This window comes from Rhododendron vialii, chromosome 13a (genome assembly GCF_030253575.1).
Source record: "Rhododendron vialii isolate Sample 1 chromosome 13a, ASM3025357v1".
Lineage (NCBI taxonomy): Eukaryota > Viridiplantae > Streptophyta > Magnoliopsida > Ericales > Ericaceae > Rhododendron > Rhododendron vialii.
This window is the reverse complement of record NC_080569.1, coordinates 34,408,423-34,425,811: the sequence shown is the minus strand read 5'-3', so window position 1 is coordinate 34,425,811 and position 17,389 is coordinate 34,408,423. Positions and strand designations below refer to the sequence as shown.

Below are 17,389 nucleotides of genomic sequence, written 5' to 3'. Positions count from 1 at the left end.
TAAAGTACTTTTTGTTATTTTAGCTAATAACAAAAACAGTATCTCAATAGATAATAATTACATCACGTAATTTATAGATAAAAGTTCAGTTCGATTGTAAGAAATAAAACAAGATTTTTTGAAATATAAATGGTGTTTTTAATCAAAATATTTATGTGCAACTACTAGTTAATTGAGATTGTTTTGTTTCCGGCTGTGCTATAAACAAGTTGTTTACGACACCAATCAATCACAGCCGTTCAAAAGTGTTCTGGACGGTCCGAATTTTAAAATCCGGACCGTCCAGAACACTTTTAAACGGTCACAACTGAGCACTGTAAATATTTGTTTACAACACAGCCGGGAACAAGTTCTTCTCCTAGTTAATTACTCAAAAATAAATTTGGGTGTGAGTATGCTGCAGTGCCAGCCCACCAGTAATCTGACACGTGGCTGCACATAATTGAAGGGAACTCGACGGCCTGTTAAGAGCCACTAGTCACCACTTCAATCTGTGTAATCCGTTGAGGACCAATCTCTCTCCTTCCCTCCATCCCTCCTCCCAAAGACTCACACAACAAGAGAAGAGTCTCACCAAAACCCAAATGGAATCCCACCTCATAACAATCTAGAGAGAGAGAGAGAGAGAGAGAGAGAGAGTGATCAAGAATCAACCATGTCTACATCTCCGAGCAGCTACACTTCTCTCTGTTCTTCCTCACCACTGGCAAGACTAACCCCATCAACAAAGCCAAACCCATCACTCCCAACCCCATTTGTTCTCAAACCCACATCGCAAAACCACATTTTTCTAAGCACTTCAATCAATTTCTGCAATATCCATTTGGTAAAGCCCTCAATTTTGGGCATTAAAGCATCGGAAACCGAGGCTAAGACGTCGAAATCGGGGACTGAAGGTGAAGAAAAGGAAGAGTATGAGGTGTATGAAGTGGAAATTGTGCAGCCATATGGGTTGAAGTTTAGAAAGGGGAGGGATGGTGGAACTTACATCGACGCCATTGCCCCTGGTGGCTCAGCTGACAAGAGTGGGAAGTTCACTGTTGGGGATAAAGTACTTGCCACTAGGTATCTTCTCTCTCTCATCATTCCTGTTTCTTGGATTTTCTCTTCGTACTTAAATGTAGTAGAGCTTGTGTTTTACTATCGCCTTCGAAGAAACTAGTATGAGCGTAATCATGATTAACCTCTCCACTCCTTTTCTATTAGTTTTGAGTTGGATGACTTAACATGGTATCAAGCAAGTCTGTTGAATGCTTTTGGATATCTTTCTCTTGATTGATTTTCCCAATGTTTGTGACATTAGTGCGGCTAAGTTATGATCATTTTTATTTATCTCTCCACATGCGAGTCGGGTTGCAAGTGCAGAGCAATATAAGAGTTGTCCCACATCAGTAACCTTCGAACCTAGTATATGAGTGGCAAGCCTCACTCATTGCCAATCACTTTTGACTTGGATGCACAAACTCACTTATGTACGAAATGGGAACTTAAATTGGTTCATTGTTCAATCCATTCTTCGAAGATTTTATCGGTGCATATCCTTGTACTGTTTGATTGTTAGCCTCACTATAACGTAGTCATGTAGCATACCGTGTACTAGGATGTTTTCTTTAGATGACTCGTGTTCTAAGAAGTTAGACAATTCCGCCACTTTAAACTTGCCACCCATGTAATGAGTTGGGCTCTTATATGCAGAGAACCCTAACACACAATCTAGGGTGTGGGGGAGTGATCTGGTTCTGCTCTTGGATCTCTGGTATGGATTGGATTGGATCTGAACGTTCCTCTTGGAACCTATTCAAGCCTGCAAGATGAATCACCAGCTAGTGCCAAACGCCACACCTTTCTAGGTTTTGTTGTGTACATTATATAGTGAGACTGTAATTTGGCTCTATGTAATCGTGTGCTAAGCACATGCTTCGTGAAGTCACCCTAACCGCAGGATGGATGTCATGCATGAAGCACCGAGTACCACGTTGACGGGCTCCACATTACTGAGCTGCTCCACTGGACATCCAAGTGGATTCCTCCTGGCATCGTCCGGTTCGGACCTACTCTGACCAGGTCCGGCCCCAGGCCTTGCTCCTGCCATCCCACGGGTTTGGGCTCACGCGCATCAGCCCTCATGCCCATACCAGCATGTTGGCCCAAGCCTGACTTGTTCAGCCCAAACGCCCAGTCCTTTGGGTGCCCGTTCACTAGGCCCAACCTGTTTCGGTTCGGCCCACTACATAGCGTACAAGGGTGGACAAAAATGAAGAAATCGGAAGCACAAGCACATAAGAAAGTTAGATTGGCGTGATTTATGGTTGTTAATTGCATAGTTTGCCCCCAATTCTACATACCTAGGATTTTAGGATCCTCAGTTTGGTATGTGATTTAAACCTTGGTATATATCTTGTGTATCAATAGCAGTTGCTGAGTCTCTGGTCGAGAATGTGAGCAATCCGTGGTGAAATCACTGAAATGCATGCAGTGCAGTGTCCAATTGAACATACATAGGATTTTAGGCATCCCCAATGAGTACAGGATTTTAGATATGTATCTTAAGCTTTTTGAAGAAATTTTTCATCCAGTGTTTCAATAGCAGTTGCTGATTCCATGGTTGAGACTGTGACCAAGTGATTCTGAAATGCTTGCAGTGCAGTGTTTGGAGATGAAATATGGGCTGCTGCTGAATACGGGAGAACAATGTATACTATCCGCCAAAGAGTTGGCCCTTTACTTATGAAAATGCAGAAGAGATATGGTTAGTTCCATCAGCTATTTCGCCCTTTACCCTGGAAATCTCGCATTAACCATTGTTTCGACACTAACTGAGCCATGCCTTTTCAATTGACATGGGGCATTGCTAAGACATAACCATTGGTCTTTTGCATCTCATATCCATTTCTTAAACTGTGCGTACTTTTACTTGGTTGCCAGGAAAGGTGGATGAATCAGGTGAGCTAACAGAAAAGGAGATCATCAGAGCCGAGAGGAACTCCGGTGTAATTAGTGACAGAGTGAGGGAAATCCAAGTGAGTGGCATCGCTGCACAGTACCTTATCTAGTAAATGTTAGGAAAAGCAGTTAATTATAAATACAGTAACTGAATTGGAATCATAACAGAAACTGTAAAAGGATCAAGAAAAGTAAACTGCGGCCCGTGTTTCACATGGTGCCCTTAAGACAAATTCGCCACCTCACCAGAGGCGCTGGAGGTTTTGTCCGCGTTTGTCTCTCCAGAATACTCAGTCAAACTCAATCGCCGAAGCACCACTCTGGATTGCCCGTCGAACCAAACTGTGTTTGTTCTCTCTCCCACTAGAACAAAGGAATTTCATGAGTAGAAGCTATTGAGGAAGAAGAAGATTACTCTTTCTTGGCGTGTTTGAAACAATAGATTTGAGTTCCTTTTTATAGCCAAATGTGGGAGACATCAAAACCCAACAACATGCTGGTAAGGTCCCATCCAAGCTGGTGGAAAAACTAACCCACTGGTGGAAAAACCAATCCACCTCAACCAGCAAGAAAATTGGTGGGAAATATACATGTGGGCAATAGGTGGGAAACCAAACCATGTGAATTAGACCTACTGATTGCTGTAGAGTGCAATTGGGTTTACAGGTCAACTTAGGCAGCCCCAACTTAAAAATACTTCAATCTTAGGCCCAACATGCCTAAGCCCAACCAAAGCCCAAGTTTATTATTTAGAGATTTTGGACCCAAAGCCCAAATCGGTTCCAAACTATCCCAGACTAGACCACAGACCTCGAACTACAGGCCTCGGGCCCGTGAATCCTGAGTCCTGGCCCCAGCCTCAGGTGTTTAGTGATGGTGAGCGTGCACTTCCTCCCTTAAATAAACTTGGCTTTTGCAATTCCCAAAATGAGACAATTCTAATTCATCTTTAAAATGGATTTTCTTCGAATTTAGGCTCTCCAAAATATTCGAACATTTCTTCCAACAGTAGACTCATGCTAAAGTTTTATATTGTGTTTTTCCATTGCTTCTTTAGAAAAACTTTTTAGCATTGGAGTCATCAGTGTTGATTATATTGTCTAACTTGAAATTGATTCAGATGCAAAATTACGTCAGGAAGAAAGAGCAGAAACAACAAAGAGAAATGGACCTCCGTGAAGGGCTGAAGCTTTACAAGTGAGCCTTGGTGAAATGAACATTCTTCCAGCCTGTTTCCGTTTTAGTTTGTTTGTTTTGCTTTGGTTCAGAAACACCTCCTCCTCCTCTTCCCAAAGTCACACTCTTTCGTTCTCTTCCATCTCCTTAAGGATTTACTTGGATCAAGGATTTGTGTAAACAATGAAAAAAGCAAATTGAAAAGTTAAAGGATATAACTTGTGTGTCCTTGAACTTTTTATTCCATTTTCCTTTTTCTTTCCCAAATCCTTGATCCAAATACAACCTTAAGCTGCATTGACTCAGAAACTTGGGGTGGAGAAAATATACCTCATCACCTTACACAGCATTTTATCAGTTGCTACTGGTTTATTCATCTGTCTTTACATGATGCATTAGGCATTAAGCTTTTTTACTTCCAGGTCATAAAGTGAATTCTGTCTCCTATAGTGCTGATCTGAGATCCCTTTGGATATCATTTTTTACCTTTCAAATAACATCCAAGTCATATTTTTCCAGTTCTCAGCATTATGAGTTTTATGTGGCTGAAAGTCATTTTTTCTTTTAATCTGGATAACCGATGAAGGAATGCAAAATATGAAGAAGCACTGGAAAAATTTGAGTCAGTGTTGGGGTCAAAACCGGATCCAACTGAATCTTCGGTAGCAAGCTACAATGTTGCCTGTTGCTACTCTAAACTTAATCAGGTAGTACTCAAGAATTTCAGAGCAACGGTTCATTGTTATTCAAATGAACTCCATTACCCTTTTTGTGTTACATTTACTAGAGTCGATTGCATGAATGAATGAACTCCATTACCCTTTTTGTGTTACATTTACTAGAGTCGATTACACGAATGAGGAGCCTCCTCTTATGCAATTCCAATTTTTCTTTTCACTTCAGATACAAGCTGGACTTTCTGCACTTAAAGATGCCTTAGAAGCAGGATTCGAAGATTTTAAGGTAACCAATAAAACATCCCAACTTATTAGCACAATGTTGTTTCAAATTCTAATTTTCGGAGCTATCTGAAACTGTTGCTACTGTATATGACAGAGAATCCGGACAGACCCCGATCTATCCAACATCAGGGCATCAGAAGATTTTGAGCCTCTTATGAAAAGGTTTGACGAGTCATTCATCAATGAGAATGCTATCAATGCCATCAAGTCTCTGTTTGGGATATTCAACAAGAAATAGAGCCGATACCCTGTAATTGTATTTAAGGTCAGAAGTGAACCGATACAAGTATGAACCTAACTGTCTTGAGTTTCATACCGATGGATTTCTCATCTGTTGATATATTTAGCTCGTGACAAATTTTGGAAGGAGTTGAAAATAATTCTTTGTCGGTGGATTGGCCATTCATGTAATGTATCTCTGTTAAATTCTGTCCATTGTAATTACCTGGACAGAAGGATTGGAGAATTTATGTAAGAGAGAGATTGTCCTTCAACTGTTTTGGTGATGATACATGAAGCTTCTATTAGAATGGTTGCTCAAAGGTCATGTTGCTGAAGTGACCGGGGAACCTATTTGACAAGCTCTTCCTTCTCTCACTTTCTTTTGTCCTTCTTCATGAATACAAACCCTTCTTTGCTCATAGTTTTGCTCAAGTTGACTGAAGGGTTATTTTTCTTCGAGATCATAAATGTGTTTCCAAGCGTAACTTTCAGGATACGGGCTGGCATACACTTCAAATTTGACATTAGTGGTAGAAATCGTACTAATTCTGGTCTATTGTCTCATTTTGAAAATTCCACAAGATTTGTTTAAAGAGCTGATATTAGAGAAAACTACTGGCTACACATCTCAGCAGGGGCGGAGACAGAATTTTCGGTTAATGGGGTCAAAAATTAAATCCGCATGCCAGTTATTTTTCTTATTTAAAAAAAAAAAAAACTAAATGAAGAGATAAATTCGAAGGTTTTACACCCTGATAAATGTAATTTTTCTTTACAATTGGTCCCAACAACTCAGTAGTATTATTACATTTTAAAAAGATGCATGATAGTTTCATTCGTAATGTTATCAACGAGCTTCGGATCTTAAGCCAAGCTCCCCAATTTTGTTTTTTTTTGTTTTTTCCTTTTTTTTTTTGATAAGTAATTAAATCTTATCGAAGAAGCATCTAAGGGATGCCAGTGCCACTCATGTACAAAATAAAGTGAGGAATAAAAAACCTTATAATATCTAACATGTCAAAGAATTTACTCAAAGAAGGATTGCACTCCCTCAAAATATCTAGCCCAAATTATTATTATTTTTTAAACAGCAGATGCTTATTAAGTCAACTAGTGGGCTATTCAACCTACAAATGTGTTAAAAACTTGATGTGTTTACCTACACGCCAGCCTAAAACAAACTTTGAACGCACAACTTCAACCCAAGAAAGTAGTCAACCAAACCAGGGGAGCAGAACCGCGGAAACTTACACGGACAAGTCACATAACATCCGTAATTGCCATGGCATTATCACGGAGTTCTTTGCTTGGAATAAAACAACTACATAGCAAAATAAGATTTATTACGGCTATTTCCCTTTCTAGTTTCCACACCAAAATTTTGACCTGCAAGAGCTAGTAATCAAATCCACATTTGAATTTCCGTTTGACCAAAAAAAATTACATTTGAATAAGGGATCAGTAGTTTTCAAGCAAAATATTACCTCCAGCACTTCACTGACTTAAGACTACTACACCAGGTTACCCATACGTTATCTTTCCAATAAATTAAGCTCATTTTTCTTTTTTGGGTAAACGAAATTTTATTAAACTACAAAATGAATACAATGGCCAAGGGGAATAAAGCTCAATTTTATCACCATAGCTTCTAAGAAAAATAAGCCTCACTCAAATGGCTCAACCAAGCACACTCCTTGTATTAATCTTCATCTCCTTGATCTCATCTTCGTTTTGTTGTCCTGCTGATCAAAAGCAAGCCCTTCTCCAATTCAAATCCTTCTTCTTCAACACCTCCATATCAAACTCCTCCTCAGACAGTTCCTTGTTTGGCTTGGACTCTTGGAACTCGACTAATTTGGATTGTTGCACTTGGGATAGAGTTGTTTGTGATTCATCTTCAAGGGCTGTCATTGCTCTCCATCTTGATTCCATAAGTTCCCCTTTCTCTTTGGAGCCCAAGATTTTGTCTATTGAGGTCTTGACACCGCTCTTTCGTGTTACAACTCTGATTCTGCTTGACATTTCCTTCAATTCCATAACAGGAGAAATTCTGGGTGACGGGTTTTCGAATCTCACCAAACTAGTTCATCTGGACATGAAGCAGAATAGCTTCCATGGCTCAATCCCCACGCAACTTTTTTCCTTGAGATTTCTTGAGTACCTAGACTTGAGTGGAAATTCACTCAGCGGGATTCTAAGTCCCCAAGTGGGATTTCTTGGAAACTTGAAGGAATTGAATTTGGAGGAGAATTTCTTTCATGGGAAAATCCCAGAAGAGATTGGGAATCTCACCAAGTTGCAGCAATTGTCTCTTCAACTGAATGATTTCCATGGTGGAATTCCTTCTTCCCTGCTAAATCTGAATGAACTTCAAGTACTAGACCTGACGAACAATTCGCTCTCAATGTCGATTCCGCCCGAAATTGGAAATTTGACGAAAATTTCCATCTTGGCCTTCAGTAAGAATAATTTCACTAGCGGGATTCCACCATCAATACAGAATATGAGCAACTTGGAAACACTTAAATTGGACCACAACATGCTCAGTGGAGAGATTCCATCAAGGTTGTTCACTATCAGCAAACTGAGGAATTTGTTTCTGGGAGGAAACAATCTGAACTGGAATAACAATGCAAAAGTTGTGCCAAAGTGCATGTTATCTCAACTCTCTCTGCAGTCTTGTGGTCTTGCAGGTGAAATCCCAGAATGGATATCTACCCAAAAGAATCTTGTTTTTCTTGATCTAAGTGAAAACCAACTGGACGGGGTATTTCCAAATTGGCTTGCTGAAATGGAAGTTGGAAGTATCATTCTGTCTGGCAACAAGCTAAGTGGTTTCATCCCTCCTCGTCTTTTCCAATCTCTGAATTTATCAGTCCTTATGCTCTCAAGAAACAATTTCTCAGGTCAATTGCCCAGAAACATCGGTGACGCTAACAGGATCATGATCCTTATGTTGTCCGCAAACAACTTGTCCGGGCCAATTCCTGTTTCACTTTCGAAGATTGATAGTCTTATTTTGTTGGACTTGTCTCGAAACAGATTCTCTGGTAACACGTTCCCAGTTTTCAGCCCTGATTCCTTGCTCGCTGTCGTTGATTTCTCCTCCAACGAATTCTCGGGTGGAATTCCATTGACTTTTTCTCAGGAAATCAGAATTCTTGGATTAGGGAAAAACAAGTTCTCAGGTCCATTGACTCAAAATCTGACTTACTTGAGCAAACTTCAACTCCTTGATCTCCACGACAATAAAATCACAGGTGAAATGCCAGCATTTCTGTCTGAAATTTCCCCTCTCCAAGTTATGAATTTACGAAACAATTCCTTTATAGGTTCCATCCCTAAAGAATTTTCCAACCTCACTAGCCTCCGCATTCTAGATTTATCATGGAACAATCTCACTGGAAAAATCCCCATAGAAGTGGGAAATCTCCTTGGAATGACTGATACACCTGACAAACTCTCATCCTTCTCCAACTTGTTCACCTTCTCAATAGGGTTCAATGACATATTTGTGAACTGGAAGAAATCCATCCAAGGTCTTCCGTGTCACACCCTTGAGTTTTACTCTTTCCTAGACTTGTCAAGGAACCAACTTTCGGGTGAAATCCCAGCTTCATTAGGTGGCCTCAAAGCCCTAAAACTACTAAATGTCTCCAACAACAGACTTTCCGGCGAAATACCAGAAAGTTTAGGTGATTTGGAGAGCGTGGAAAGCTTGGACCTATCGCACAACAAACTCTCTGGGACGATTCCCCAAACATTTATAAAGCTTCAAGAACTGACTACCTTGGATGTGAGCAACAATGAGCTAGCGGGTGAAATTCCGGTGGGAGGACAAATGAACACGATGAATGATCCAAATGACTATGCTAATAACAGTGGGTTGTGTGGAATGCAAATTGGGGTGCAGTGCCCAGAGAAGCTGCCATTGGTGAAACCACCACAGGAAGATGAGAGCAAAGACGAGAAGGAATCGTGGTTTTCTTGGGAAGGAGCTGCAGTTGGGTTTCCATTGGGATTCTTCTTATCAATAGCTATCATATGGCTTACTGGCTATCTGGTCCCTGCAAGACAGCCAAATGGCCAGCTTCAGAAGAAGGACTTTGAAGGAGGGTTTGATCCAAAATTCATAAAACGAGGTGATCTGAATCACCGCCCTGGTTTTTGACTTTGTTTTTGTCTTCAGTCCTTTTGTAAGATGTATAAGGAGAGCTAAAATCGTGTGAGTGTGACATGGCTTTCTGGCTATCAGATGTATAATACCAGTTGAATATAACTCCGAAATTTCCTCTCTAATTGTGTGTTTGTTTATCAAATCGTGTGAGTGTGATTCCTGTGAGCACAACAATTTGCTATTTTGAAGACGATGTTATTTTCCTAAATGACATTCACATTTAAAAGGTCGTTTGTTGATGAAAACAATTAAGGCTGTGGGTACACATAATCTGTTGAAGAATCACCTAAATAGATTTCTCACTGAAAATCCTCGAATTTGCCATGAGCTGGTGTACCAGTATCAAATAATTTATCTCTTGTATCACTGTAATGATATGACAGTTACAAAAATATTTACGATGAAAGACACTATAATGAGCAGTCAAAAATCTCTATAGATGGAAGATGTATGTTCGATTGCGGTAACTTTTGTGAGGGGAAAGGCCACTAACTTTCTTATGTTAAAAATTTCCTTCTTCAAACGAGTGATTTTTCTCAATGCCAGCTAAAAGAAGGTCGGTGGTTGATGAAAACCAAGGAAAATGATTAATAGCTTTTGCGGGGTATACATTAACTGTAGAAGAATCATCACAGCAGTTTAAAAATGCAATACCAATACTCAAGTCAGTTCTTGCAGAGGGATTCCAATTCTCACCTAAATTGAATTCTCACTGACAAACCTTAATTGGCCAATGAGCTGGTTGATCAGCATCAAAGAATTACACAAACACAGCCTCTGCTCTCTTGGTCATAATCGTTATTTCCTGTATCACTGTGACACATACTATAAAGTTTAAACCAAGTTTTTCTGAAAAGTCAACTCCGAAGTGAGAAAGAATGCGACGTCATATGAAAAGAGACAATCATCAATACAATTTCACATGAAATCAATTATAACATAGTATCGTTTGGAAATGCTAATTTGGCAGCTACTGGCATCCCCATCCCACTTCGAATGCGGGCTTAAGGTATTTTGAAAATGCTAAGGTTTTTTTGTAACAATTTCAGGGATTAATGATTTTTTTTTTTTGCCTTTCAAAAAAAAGAAGGTATTTGGGCCCAGAGGAACAAAAAAGTGAATTCAGCGGGCAAACTAGGTCCAAGCGAACAGTACTTTCAAGTCGGTGCTTACAAGATGGAGGTCCAAAGTGGACAATGCCCTAAATGCGGTTTTTGGTTCGACGATTAGGCCAGGATACCCTGATCATTGAATAAAAAAAAACTACATTCAGGGCATTGTATCAGGTTTACAAGATACAAATTTGTGAGAAGAATAAATTATCCACAATTCCATTTCCCTGCGTTACCAGATAATTATGCACAAACAACCACTTAAGCTTTTCCCTCAATCAAATTAAACAGTAAAAAAAGGATAGATTTAGATTTCTGCTAGTTCTTTAGCCTTCGATCTTTACTGAAAAACAAATTCTTCTCCGTCTCTTTGGGGCCAATAGCTCAATCAAAAGCATGGGAAGGAGGGGAATGAGCATGGTTTTGGACCCTATATGCCATGATTAGTTAAGTGTTGATGCACAGGGAGTTTCAACCTCAGCAGCACAACCAACTTGCAATTGCAGTGTGAGGGCTCATACCATTTCATTCATTTTGTCTCAGTTTCTAGAAGCAACTTCTTATCTATTTGGCCAAGTCAATCTCGCAGTGGCCGATCTTACCCGTTCCTCATTTTTTCTACTTCCTTGCAATTAAGTCACACTCTTCCCATTCAACCTAACATGTCTTTCTCCAGGTGAGATTCGGAACTTTGTGCAGAGCTTATCTTGATTGACTTAAAAATAAGAATCAATCACGAGAAAAACAAACCAAATAAGTATATACATCTCAGAGACCCACCAGAACACAAAAGCCATAATTTTTCAGAAAATGAATTCCTATTCGGAGAGTGCATAACCACACGGATAAGCTCTCACCGACCGGTCAATTGGGATCCAATTCGAGATTTTCCATGAGACGTAAAGGAACTTGAATGCCCTAATATTGATTCATACACAATGAATACTTCAACCGACGTGCACCATAGAGTAACATGAAAATTACCTTCCGGATCAATTCATACACAAATATATACGTGTGTACATGTATACATATGGAGAGAGAGAGAGAGAGAGAGAGAGAGAGAGAGAGAGAGAGAGAGAGAGAGAGAGAGAGAACCCACTTGGATTCAAATTCTTTGATCTCAACAAGCTCTTTCCCCAATTTGTCCATCCATTGGACTTTCTTCTTTGCAACCTCTTTCGGAGCACCCAATTCAGTTGACATCTTCCTGATACAGCTCTTTCTGAAATCATTCTCAGCTTGCAGATTTCCATCTGTACCCTCTTCCTTAACCTCAATGACTTCACCAGGTAATTGGTCAGAGGAATCAGTAACAGAGACAACTGTTGAAGGGACATGTGGGGTATTTTCCAATTTCAAAGGCCCGGAATTGTAAAGATGAGGAACAGAAGGTTTGCAAAAGCAAATGAACGAAGGACATTGGATCTTGCAGAACAAAACCCTCATCAAAATATACTTTGCTTCCTTCACCTCATTCACAAATTTCAAAAAATGACATCGAGTCTAGGCTTGAGTAACTCAATTATTGCAACTGTCGTGAAAATAATAAGAAAAAAAGACATATAGATGAGCCACGTACTAAACAGTAAACAATACCCACCCAATTGAGGGGGAGGGGATTCACATCCCAGAGAGAAAGAGAGCCAACATTTTTAAAACAGATTTTGGGTATTGAGGAGAAGTTTTTTGAAATGGATGGAGGTATGTATATGATGAATTCTCACTCAAAGAGAAAATGGATACGTAACCTCTGAAACAAGGGAAACCTCAAAATTATCCAGAAATCACTGAGAGAGACAAGACACAGCAGGAAGTCTTGTCTCTAAGGAAGAAAAACAAGAGGAGGGAACTCAGTGCATCTGAAAATGACCATCCTACCCTCTCAGGACCTCCATTCCATTCACATCTACTCTCAAAACCCAATGTGGGGGCAGAAGATGAAGATGGTCTTTTTGATCAATAGGAGTAGCTGATATTACTGAATAGAACAAGAAAAGAAAGTGAAGGCTTAGCTGGGAAACCTACTGAAGACAACAACAGCCATTTGAAAAAAGTAAGCCATGTGGCCTAACATTATACTAGTATCGTTGTAAGTTGTAACCGTAGCTCCTCCACTCCCAAAGGTATCTGAATAGTAACTGCCATTTACCGACAACTCATAATATCGTACAAACAACCTTTAAATTTGTTTTCCTTTTGCCAACACATGCCAACATCTAAGAAAAGCTGAATGTGGGTGCATAATTCAGATCAATAATTCTAGGCTAGACTGCTGATTTTGTCATTCTTTTTTTTGTTAATGTCACTTCCCTGCAAGTGTTTTTTTGATGTAAAAATATATTTACTGGGGAATGACATTAACAAAAAAATTTTTTTGTTAATGTCACTTCCCTACAAGTGTTTTTTTGATGTAAAAATATATTTACTGGGGAATGACATTAACAAAAAAAAAGAAGTGGCAAAATCATTTTCCTAATTCTAACACCACACCCAAATACACACCCACACTCACAATAAGAGTGGGTTCCACACACACCGGGTGTGTAGTGTGTGCGGGCTCCACCCCTATTGTGAATAGAGTGTGTGATTGAGTGTATAATTATGTGTGGTGGTAGAATGATTGAATTCAGATGTTAGTTAATTTAAAAATCAATTTCACCGTCTACCAACAAAATTCCACCTAAAATCGGGGTACAATTACATTACGTATGAACTGACTCAATGCGAAAGTTAATAGTAGAATGTACACGTGAAAGTTGAACTCCAGATAGAAGATTTTCTTAACCTCTTTTGTGCGTGTATTAATTAATTAATATGTACATATAACTTTAAACAACGGGTACAACTCCCACTAACAGAAAACGTTCCTGGGCCATCATCCCGCAGGTGAAAAGTTGTGAGAAATAACCGTGGAAGAGACCCCGGTTTATGGTGCGACCTCAAAACATACTTTTTGGAACATATGGAAAAGAAAAGAAAATGGGAGGAAAATGAGAGGAAAAATTTACTATTCCCAAAACATAAAATCGTTATTTTCTTCTCTCTTTCTCTCCTAACCAAACAATAGGAGGAGGGAAAAAATTTTAATTTTCTTTTCCTTACCTTTCCTTTCCTTAAGTTCCAAATAGAGCCTAAGATTGCTGGTGGAATTAGTTCCGGATTAACAAGAACAAAAACGTTTCACACAAATTACTCCTTAAAGAATGCCAAGATGAGAACTTTAGATATCATTGAAAGAATTGGAGGTGACCAAAGAACGATGTGAACAACATGAACAAATTTAGACCAAGATTTTTAGAACGCTACTATATATTCCTTGCAAAAGATCTTAAAATGGTCACCTAGTGTCAGATTGGTTCCAAAGAAGTTCACCATAACATCGTAGTTTTGCTTTTCATATGACAACCGGACTCGTGTTCCATATGTTATGGTATTGTTCTTTTTAAGGGGTACCTTTTTTTTTTAATTTCTTATGTTTTCAATGATTAGGTTGCCAGCAGGCTTCCTAACTTGCCTCACATGTGAAGTTATCTAGCTAATTATGAAGTTTGAGGGACGAGCAAAAGAAGAAGAGTTTCTTAATGCTTTTACTAGTCCCAATTGGTTTGCCTTTTATTTCCTACCTAAGTGGGAAATTAGCTGTCTTTTTTCTTAAAGGAAAGCCTTGAGTTAATTTTTTTCATTTTTGAATATCAAGATCTCTACGATAAACAATCAGATCATTCTGCTGAAATCCATAATTCCAACACGCATCGATGACTTGGAAAGAAGTTTGGGTCTTTTTTTTCCCTTGACAATACTCTTAACAACAATCAGTTTTGGGAGGGGGGTTAAATGGGAGATTCATTGAACAGATCATAACATCCAAGGCAATAAGGCAGTCATACCTTCCTTTTTGGCAAAAGACTGAAAAAACTAAACTAGAGTAGAGTAGAGCAGAGTAAACTAAACTAGGATTGTTTTTAACAGATGCAAATAGGGAACATCGAATCCTTAAACAACAAATCTTGTGTAAAACTTTGGTTTGGGATCCTTGAAAGCCTTTGAAAATTATTCAATATCTTTCTTGCCGTATTACTATACCTTTATCAGCTAGGCAATCTTCCTCTCAGAGTTAGCAAAGGAATCTCGACAGAGCTCCTCAGACAGCCAAGAGATTTCTCTAACCTATTACTGCTGATGATTTGAAATGCAGCACAGTTGACACACTTGCTTCCAGACATTATAGTCGTCCAAAGTGGCAATCAAAAAACAAATGAGAGTGGGTTACAATCCCATGTTGGCTGAGGGGGAACAAGTGATACATTCTGATTAACAATCATTTACTATATCTTTTTTTTTTTTTCTCATTTACTGTACCTTTTTGAATAGGTTTGCCTTTTTATTGATTGTTCTCCATTGATCGCAAATGATGCATAACATTGGCAATAAGAGCAATACTATGATCACAACTTTAAAACACAACTATGTCCAGAACTGTTAGATGCATATAGGCTCACATACATCCAAGGGTTTTAGACACAGTTGTATCTGGAAGCTGTGTTCCAAGACTTTTTGTTGCTCAACTCGCATACATCTATTTCCATGAATTACTCATCTACTTGCACTTAGAGCCCTGAAAGCCACAAGGAACTGCATCATAACTGTGAACCAATTGTTTCCTCTTTCTTTCCATTCCCTATTATCATTTGAATTCAATTCTACAGACTCATTTCTTCCTCACTCCTAATTCAAAGATTCCTTTATTTTGTTAGTTCTATTTGGTAGGAGAAAAATAATAGAAAGAGAAGCACATCACAACCCGGGCCCCGACTCACATTGGAACTTTTACACTTTAGTCTATTCGGGCCCGGGCCCGGGCCCCCACTCACGTTGGAATTTTTACACTTCAGTCTATAATCTAATTCTATTTTTTATAGTTCTATTACACCAATTTATAGCTTAGAATATCCTTTGTATCGTTATAAAATAGACTTTGATCCTGTTTAAAATTAGTGCGATCTGGAGATTGTTTCTATGTAATTTATTTTTCAACACGTTGAGGGTAAAATCATCATATCTTTTGATGTATAATAATTTTGGATCCAAACTACTTTGGTTAGAAAGTAGTCAAGACAAGTTTTTCAACGGTTCAAACCATGTCTAAATCGTAGTTTGGGAGTGTCTGTGGCAAAACCGCAAAGTTTGGCCGTTTGTGAACTTTACAGCATGCGCCCAGGGCGCAATGATGTGCGTCTGGGGCGCATAAAAAGTACACAATATGTCAAACTTCGCGGGCTTGTTCCGGACACTCCCAAACTCCAATTTGTCCGTTGTTTGGACCATTAAAAATTAAGCTCATCAAATCTACTTTCTAACCCAAGTAATTTGGATTCTAATTTATTTTTACATCAAAAGATATGATTATTTTACCCTCAATTTGGTCTAGGAACATATCATTTCTGTAAAACGCTCACATCTCTCTTATTTTAACTCAGATAATGACCTATTATATATCAATAAAGAAGGTTTTCAAATTACTAGAAGATGGAGTTAGTTTATCAAAAAGGGGTAGAAAAGAGGCCACTACAAAGATCATCAAAGGACTACTACCCCTCCACCACCAACACTATCACCCTAAAACCATCCCTCCACCACCTTCACTTCACCATCTACACCAAATTAGAAAAAACTAGAACTGATAAAATGAATCAAATTATTCGAGTTCAAGCTCGTGTTTGACTTGCTAAAAACTCGTTCAAGATTTTTGTTACTGAAACAAGTTGATCTTTAATGTTTATTCAAACTCGTTAAGCTTTCAAATCAAATTTAAATAAACAACTATTTTGACTTGTTTAGCTTATGATGCGTGAAAAAGAATTTAATCTACCATATTTGTTAAGCTCAATAAGAATTCAAAACAATCATGAACAATTCATTACTTAGCTCGTTTACGCGCGAGTCCTTAAGAAAACATTCGTCACTTCGGTATCATGGCCAATAATAATTGAATCTGATAATCGTGCCCTAAAGTGAAATTGAAAGTGGGGAGCTGACAATGAAGAAGAGGGGGAAAGTAGTGGGAACCATATCATTATGGAAGAAGCCAATAATGAAGCTTGTAATTTTTGAAGCCCCATGTACAAATTAAGTTCCCTCCCCATTAATGGGACATGTTCATTTTACCTTTAGCTCCGGATGGTGTGGGACAGGCGCATGCCCTATCATTGTGGGGCCAAGGCCCCTCCCCTCTTGCTCTTCTCTGTCCTCTATTATTATGACTATCTGTGTAATGTATCTTTGATTGTGCATAGCAAATGGATTTCTACATTTTGCCCTAGGATTAAAAATCTTTCTTTGCTTTACGTTGTTTCAGTTAGTTAAGAAAAGGAAATGTTTCATAAGTACGGGGAAAACGTAGCCGAAAATGTCAAAAGAATTTGGTAATGTATGAAAATTCGCCCTCAGATATTTTCCTTTTCCTTGCGTATAGGCTTTGTGTACACTCTCCCTGATGTTTAGAACATAAACGCAATAGTTATGTTTGGTGGAATTTCGACATGCCTTATCACATATTTGGATTTGTCAATAAACGTTCCACAAATGTTTTGTTTCCGTTTCCTAAGAAACAAAAATGTTTGGCCTGGATGTGGTTCCCTGATTTTATCTGAGAGCCTAAAAACACGATCCCTATATTATTGGGAAGTGAACAGAGGACTTTCTTGAGGATCAAAAGGAAGAAAAAAAACAGACAACTTTCTTGTGGGCCAAGATAAAATCGAACAAAAAATATCAATGAAAACATGACATCTAAG

The 17,389-nt window shown here is 38.8% G+C and overlaps 3 protein-coding genes and 1 long non-coding RNA gene across 5 annotated transcripts; 3 read left to right on the top strand and 1 right to left on the bottom strand.

Moving 5' to 3' along the window:
* The first annotated feature begins 470 nt into the window (after positions 1-470).
* LOC131315359 (protein MET1, chloroplastic) lies at positions 471-5,575 on the top strand. Its single transcript, XM_058344530.1, has 7 exons — positions 471-1,065; positions 2,643-2,749; positions 2,926-3,020; positions 4,064-4,140; positions 4,706-4,826; positions 5,023-5,082; positions 5,176-5,575. Exons 1-7 carry the CDS (start codon positions 656-658, stop codon positions 5,317-5,319), a joined length of 1,014 nt encoding a protein of 337 aa, XP_058200513.1. The 5' UTR covers positions 471-655; the 3' UTR covers positions 5,320-5,575.
* Positions 5,576-6,438: 863 nt separating this feature from the next.
* LOC131315356 (receptor-like protein 46) lies at positions 6,439-9,602 on the top strand. The gene has a single exon (XM_058344527.1). The coding sequence runs from the start codon at positions 6,976-6,978 to the stop codon at positions 9,472-9,474; it is 2,499 nt and encodes an 832-aa protein (XP_058200510.1). The 5' UTR covers positions 6,439-6,975; the 3' UTR covers positions 9,475-9,602.
* LOC131315357 (uncharacterized) lies at positions 9,228-12,592 on the bottom strand. 2 transcript variants are annotated; one of them, XR_009196705.1, is made up of 3 exons: positions 11,695-12,584; positions 10,177-10,293; positions 9,338-9,370 (listed from the first exon to the last, which is right to left on the bottom strand). XR_009196705.1 is itself a non-coding variant. In XM_058344528.1 (2 exons), the coding sequence occupies exons 1-2, from the start codon at positions 12,039-12,041 to the stop codon at positions 9,334-9,336; spliced, it is 384 nt and encodes a 127-aa protein (XP_058200511.1). In that variant the 5' UTR covers positions 12,042-12,592; the 3' UTR covers positions 9,228-9,333. The 2 variants fall into 2 exon arrangements, 1 of the variants encoding a protein (XP_058200511.1); XM_058344528.1 differs by lacking the exon at positions 10,177-10,293 and having other exon boundaries at positions 9,228-9,370; positions 11,695-12,592.
* Positions 11,514-11,831, top strand: LOC131315358 (uncharacterized). Its single transcript, XR_009196706.1, has 2 exons — positions 11,514-11,617; positions 11,650-11,831. It is a non-coding gene; the product is annotated as an uncharacterized LOC131315358 (long non-coding RNA).
* Positions 12,593-17,389: the final 4,797 nt, after the last annotated feature.

Excerpts from the sequence above, each read along its gene's own strand:
- LOC131315359 (XM_058344530.1), top strand. The coding sequence starts at position 656 with ATGTCTACATCTCCGAGCAGCTACACTTCTCTCTGTTCTTCCTCACCA. Across the intron at positions 2,750-2,925 it reads GAAAATGCAGAAGAGATATG|GAAAGGTGGATGAATCAGGT; the intron begins GTTAGTTCCATC and ends CTTGGTTGCCAG. Across the intron at positions 4,141-4,705 it reads GAAGGGCTGAAGCTTTACAA|GAATGCAAAATATGAAGAAG; the intron begins GTGAGCCTTGGT and ends TAACCGATGAAG.
- LOC131315356 (XM_058344527.1), top strand. The coding sequence starts at position 6,976 with ATGGCTCAACCAAGCACACTCCTTGTATTAATCTTCATCTCCTTGATC.
- LOC131315357 (XM_058344528.1), bottom strand. The coding sequence starts at position 12,041 with ATGAGGGTTTTGTTCTGCAAGATCCAATGTCCTTCGTTCATTTGCTTT. Across the intron at positions 9,371-11,694 it reads ATCAAAGAATTTGAATCCAA|GGACCAGATAGCCAGTAAGC; the intron begins GTGGGTTCTCTC and ends GCTGTCTTGCAG.